Genomic DNA, 6,588 nt, shown 5'->3' with positions numbered 1-6,588 from the left:
AAAGGGGAACCTCATTCTCATATGGGTGACACTGGCGTGTGTGATTATAAATATACAGTTTGATAAATGTTGTATTGATGAGGAGATTGTTGTCCTCAAAGACCACATGGAGTTGGTATCTTCCCCAAACTGTTACCACAAAATTGTATAGAATGTGTTTGTCTGCTGTAACATTACAATTTCTCTTCACTGGAAATAAAAGGCTGAAACACTGTTCCAGCATGACAATGTCTCTGCACAAAGCGAGCTCCATGAACACATGGTTTGTTATGGTTGGAGTGGAAGATCTCCTCCACAGAACTCTGACCTCAACCCCACTGAATGCGTTTGGGGATAAACTACAACACAGACTGCATCCCAGGCCTCCTTGCCCAACTTCAGTGAAATAAGATTGTAATTACATTTGTGTCTAACAAAATAGTAAGAAAATAGTTGTAGTTTGTAGTTACTAAACAAGCGTTAACCTAAACATAACGTTCCCAGAACATTATAAAATGGTTTCCAAAAAATATTCAAAGGGGAACAAAATGCTAATACTAGGAAAACATTATGTCATTCATTCATTCATTTTCTACCGCTTATCTGAAGCCTGTGCCTATCTCAGGCGTCATTGGGCATCGAGGCAAGATACACCCTGGGCGGAGTGCCAACCCATCGCAGGGCACACACTCTCATTCACTCACACACTTACACACTACGGACAATAACGTTATGTTGAGTCAAGGAAATTTTATTATCATTTCAGCCATATGTATTGCTGTTGCAGTACACAGTGAAATGAGAAAATGTTTCTCCAGGACCAGGGTGCTACATAACACAAAGACAGAGATAAGGACTTAGTAAGTAGTCCTAGATACATAAAGTGCATCTATGCAACCTGGTGCAAACAGTGCAGGACAGGACAGAAGACAAAAAAGACAGTGCAGGACAAAAGACAAGACAAAACAGGACAACAGACTGTGCAGGACAATACACAGAAGCAGCACCAGTGTAAATACTCTGTGTTCAAACAGTATTGCATGTGCAGAAATACTGGAATGAACACATTAGTATCATACAGTTGGGGTGTGTGTGTGTGTGTGTGTGTGTGTGTGTGTGTGTGTGTGTGTGTGTGTGTGTGTGTGTGTGTGTGTGTGTGTGTGTGTGTGTGTTGTGCTCAGTTCAGTTAAGTTCAGCTATTAAGGAGTCTATGTGTTTGCTGGGTAACTTTATAATAAACAGTGTGTATAAAACATTCATTGTTTGTCCTTTTTATATATTTAGTAAACAATTCACTCATCCCAATTATACAATTAGCTTTTATTACAGCAAAGAAATCCATAATAACCTTTAACCTAGATTGCAGACACGGAACTTGAATCAGATGTTGTTTCTGCCAGAACTGTGTAGCCTACGACACGCGTTGACGTTGTCATATCAACACGTTTGATTGGCTCTCTTTGTGCTTTTTGAAATTTCATTGGCTGAACAAGTAGGCGTCCGCTTCATGATCCCGCCCTTTATGGTGTCTCACAGATATTCCTCCGTCCGTGTCCCACTTTCGTTCCACACCGGGTTGTGATTCCTCAGCTAACCGAGTGCTGCCACCATGACCGCCCGCGTTCTAGTCGGTGTAAAGCGGGTTATTGACTACGCCGTAAAGGTAAACGTCTCCTCAGAGACCGCAGATGCATCCATTTTTAAAGCTCCCATATGATGAACTTTACCCTGGTTATTTAGCAGTGCAACACGGGCCGTATTCCAATAAGTAACTTAGTGCACTAGACAAAGGGTGCTCACTCAGCTACTTTGTAGCATTGTTTAGTGCACTTTCTTATCAGATTGCGGTTATTTGGGATTGGACCCTACCCTAGTTTTGCTAACAGGTCAGACGGGTTAAGATTAAGATAAACTTCAATCCAAGGTCAGAGCGGACATGAGCGTTTTGGGTGGAGAGATAAATAAACAAACTTTTTACTTTCATATTTAGTGTTGTTAGCGAAATGCTCGTCATTCAGCTTGTTATACTTCTGACATTCGGCTAGCAAGTGTTGCTAACTTATGGGGGTCTTACTATGGTTGCCAGATTGGGATTCATAATTCCCTCAAAATGGAGGTATAAAATAGTTCCTGTTTCAATAATATCGAACGTAAAGAAAAACTCGTAAAAAATTTACTATTATATTAGTATTTATACATGCACTTGATATCTGCATATCTATACTTTTTTATTTTTAGTTTGAATAATTAACAAAGAACCGTTTGCTATCAACCTGGCAACGACTTCGCTGACAGTGTGTAACTGCAATGATTTATTTATCATAATCACTATAAACCTTTTGATTTGCTTAGAAAATGAAATGAATCAACACTTTCTGACTAATCTGGAATATTGATTCTGTGTTGTTTTTATACGACTTGTCTATTGGAGCTTGATTTTTGTCCACAGCTGCTAGGTGATTATTTATCTGTGAAAGGATTTATTATTTATTATTATTATTATTAGTAGTATTAGTATTAGTATTATTATCTGCTCCTGTGTGAGTCACCAAGGTCCTGCTCCATGATAAGATAAGAACACAATCGAAGTCATCCCAAGACCTCAATCAATTTATCAATATATGATAACAGACATCTTTTAATGTTGTTTTTGCACAAGATTTGGTCCATCCACCATCCACCACCACTCATGCTGTAATTTTATCCATTTTGTAGCTGCACATAATGTAACATTCATTCCTGTTACAAGTCCTTGTGAATGAGTTGTTACTATAGCAACGCTAACATATCAGCAGTTGTTAAAGAACATGAACACCTCAAAAACCTCATAAACTTCAAGTGAAGGTTCTCCAAAAATCCCCAAGCAATGTTGATCTTTACTCTCTCTCTCTCTCTCTCGCTTTCTCTCAGATTCGAGTTAAGCCTGACAAAACCGGCGTGGTGACGGATGGCGTGAAGCACTCGATGAACCCTTTCTGTGAGATTGCGGTAGAGGAGGCTGTCAGGATGAAGGAGAAGAAGCTGGTGAAGGAGATTGTGGCTGTGAGCTGTGGACCTCAGCAAGTGCAGGTAACACTCGTTCAGTGTTTCTAACAAACGTTCCATCACATCCTCAAACCTTTCTGTTTTGTTTTTGTTTTGTGTTTCTGTTCACATCCCAGTCCTGTATCCGTCGTCTGATCCAGGATCAGCAACCTTTAGACTAATATGCACCCTTGCATGTTATGTTTGTTTTTATTAGAAACATCTAACTAACCAGTGCTGAACTGTGTGTGTCCAGGAGACCATCCGCACAGCACTGGCTATGGGGGCAGACCGCGGCATTCACGTTGAGGTTTACGGAAAGGACTACGAGTCTCTCGGGCCTCTGCAGGTATCCAAGATCCTCGCCGCTTTGGCCAAGAAAGAAGAGGCTTCTCTCATCATCCTCGGGAAACAGGTAGCTGTTTGAAAGGAGTGCAGAGTTGCTTCACTTCGCCACTAGATGTCGCACCAGAGCCCAATAGTCCAGTCCAACTGGTTTCCAAGTCCAACTCTAAAGTTTAAGAATTTCCCGCACAGTAACATTAAACACACCGATGATCTCTATGATATCATAAACAGTTCATAAAAATTACTCTAAGCATTTTCTTGTTCTCTGATGCACCTTATAGTATGTAAAATGACTCACCCATAATAACACAGGAGCTTTAGAGTAAATGAGGTGAAAGGCTTTCAGGATGGTTTTAATATGACATGCATCATTTCTTTTTTCAGCATACAAAGTTATTACATATTGTGCATTTACACAGTGATAAAGCAAATAATAAACTTCCCGGAATTGCTGTTATTGTAAATTGCCTGGTATACGAGTTTACGCAGAGTTTCATTGAGACTTTATCTTTACAGTGTGTGCAGCTTAAATGAATTCTTCCATGAGCTAGTGGATAATATGTCATTAATATCCTTCAAGCGCTTATGATCTCACTGTGGTTCCGTGTAGATTTCTATGAACTCCGTGAAGGTTAACAGATAATGTTCATTGTGTGTTTGTTGTGTAACAGGCCATTGACGATGACTGTAATCAGACGGGTCAGATGACAGCCGCTCTGTTGGACTGGCCCCAGGTGTGTATGTGCATTTTGTTTGCTTACACACATACACACACACACGGTGTGTCACAGTGTAGTATCTTGTTCTCTCTGTTTATAAAGTGAGAAATTCCGTGTGTGTGTGTGTGTATACAAGACTAGGTCACTATTTAATTATTTATTAGGTATTAATATGATGTATAAGAAGTTATTACCTTAATATAACGTTAGTACTTTAGTTAATATAAGTAGCATTTCAGGTTACAGCCAGAACTACATGTGGTGATGTGAGAAAATCCCTCACGCCATCTGACTAATGAGATTCAAGCTTTCAACAATGCTGTGGTATAAAATAAATGTGTGTGTAGATGATTAGTACACATGCTAATTGTTTTATTTTTAAAAATGACTTTGTGGGACATTATCAAGGTTTTGTATTACAGAATTATAGACTACTAGATTGTAGAGCTTTACTTTCTGGTGTACACATGCGCTTCATTTGTATTATCATTGTTTAGATTACTAACAGTTACGATCAATTACGTCAATTACCAGACACCAGAATTAGAGCACAAGAAATCTCGGCCTTTTTGCCAGGTGTAATTATGTGGTTCATCCAGCAGAGGTCAGATCAGAGTATACAGCTTCATCTACAAGCTGCTGAGTCAGAGATGATCATGTTTTGAGATGTAATATCATGTGGAGGAAATAAAGGAAAAACAGTTTGTTCTCAGGATCACTGAACTGACCACAGACAGTCAGAGCGGTTCTGGTTTCTTTTTAACGCAGGGGACCTTCGCCTCCGAGGTGGCGTTCGATGGAGATAAGCTGAAAGTGGTGCGCGAGGTCGACGGAGGACTGGAGACCATTAAAATCAACATGCCTGCGGTGGTGACCGCCGACCTTCGCCTCAACACTCCCCGATACGCCACGCTGCCGAACATCATGGTACATGAGCTCTGTTAGCAACACTACAGAGAATAACTCTATCCAGCCTGACTGGAGTGTAAGATTAACCTGAAATCACAATATGATATGAGAACCGAGATTTAATAACTGTGATTGGTCAGAAGTCACACGATGTCACACAAGCTTTTGGTAAGCGTGAACATTTTTATCAGCTGGAAGTTCTGCTGTGGCCCAAAATAATTTTGGCTGCAGCACGGCAGGGTTGGAGGTGGTGGTGGTGGTGGTGGTGGTGGGTTTGAGGAAGCAGAGAGTATAAAAGTATCTTACAGGTAGGTGAAATAGCAGCTGGTGGTTAAGAAAAACAGGAAGTGTGTGTGTGTGTGCTTATGCAAGCTTTAATTAAGTTTTAAGAATGAATTTATAAGACAAATTGTTTAGGCTTTCACATCAGAGTAACACAGTGTCTAGAAAGTACTGTATTAATAATAATAGCAATCATAAGAGCAGGCTTGTATTGGAATTGAGTAGATTGAATGTCTTAAAGCATTTTCATGCTCTCTGTAGAAAGCCAAGAAAAAGAAGATCGAGAACATGAAGCCGGGAGACCTGGGAGTGGACGTGAGCTCTCGGTTGGAGGTGGTGCGGGTGGACGAGCCTCCACAGAGGCAGGCTGGAATGAAAGTGGAGTCGGTGGAGGAGCTGGTGAGCAAACTAAAGGAGGCAGGAAGGATATAAAGGCAGAGGGAGCAGACGGAGCTGTGCTCATAGTCAACGAGGTAAGGAGAGCGATTTTATTTGTCTGATCCAATTATGCCTTAAAACAATTAGTGATAGTCATCTAGAAATTATCTACCTGATCATGTCACTGTCTTTTTTCTTTTCCAGGTTTTTTCCCCCTCTTTCTTTTCCCGAGTCTCCACAAACCCCACTCTCAACCTCCGTGGACGTTCCTGCCATATCTCAACCCTCTCACCGATCCTCCGACCAGCCGGCTGTAGCAGCGTCTGCTTCCTTCTGAACACTGAATCCATCATTATTTCTAATCCTGGTCCAAATAACCATTACATCGGTCTTTGTAGCAATTTCTCTGCTGTATCACACCCAGTTTCGCTGCACGATCCAGCGTAGATTAACGCTGAGAGATATTTTCTCATGTTTGAGAAACTGATTACTGATCTATGAACAGTTTTTTTGCTTTCGAAGCTGTGTTTAGTTAACTTATTTGCTATTCATATCGGAAAACTTCCTAGATTAGCACTAAGATTTAAGCGTACGGATCTCATTAACTTGTCCGTCCTGCGTCAGTTTCTGTTTGAAAGATCGGAATATTCATATGACCTCTTTGTTTTTGTGTCTGTCGCCCTAAATTCTTTATAATTAAAGGGCATTTCTAATTAACACCACACACAATCTCTTCTTAAATGTAGATAAATCACACACATTTTCAGCTTGTATAGTTTGGAAGTCATATACTGCAGAGTGTCTCTCAGCTTGGACCAGACCTCTAGAAACAAGCTGTTTTTATCACGTATGCCTCTGGTTTTGAGTTTTGATTGTACAGTATCTAACTGTGGGAAATAAAATCTCTGTCCTTTTCATGTGTGCGTCAGAGGTCAGAATGTAGAAGTTC

General features: G+C 40.5%; 1 protein-coding gene across 1 annotated transcript; it reads left to right on the top strand.

Moving 5' to 3' along the window:
- Nucleotides 1-1,484: 1,484 nt before the first annotated feature.
- Nucleotides 1,485-6,556, top strand: etfb (electron transfer flavoprotein subunit beta). The gene is made up of 7 exons (XM_027153837.2): nucleotides 1,485-1,642; nucleotides 2,890-3,048; nucleotides 3,260-3,418; nucleotides 4,023-4,085; nucleotides 4,839-4,997; nucleotides 5,523-5,734; nucleotides 5,844-6,556. Exons 1-6 carry the CDS (start codon nucleotides 1,589-1,591, stop codon nucleotides 5,691-5,693), a joined length of 765 nt encoding a protein of 254 aa, XP_027009638.1. The 5' UTR covers nucleotides 1,485-1,588; the 3' UTR covers nucleotides 5,694-5,734; nucleotides 5,844-6,556.
- The last annotated feature ends 32 nt before the right edge of the window (nucleotides 6,557-6,588 follow it).

This window comes from Tachysurus fulvidraco, chromosome 25 (assembly GCF_022655615.1).
Source record: "Tachysurus fulvidraco isolate hzauxx_2018 chromosome 25, HZAU_PFXX_2.0, whole genome shotgun sequence".
Lineage (NCBI taxonomy): Eukaryota > Metazoa > Chordata > Actinopteri > Siluriformes > Bagridae > Tachysurus > Tachysurus fulvidraco.
The sequence above is the reverse complement of the archived record's forward strand: the minus strand, read 5'-3'. Positions and strand labels throughout refer to the sequence as shown.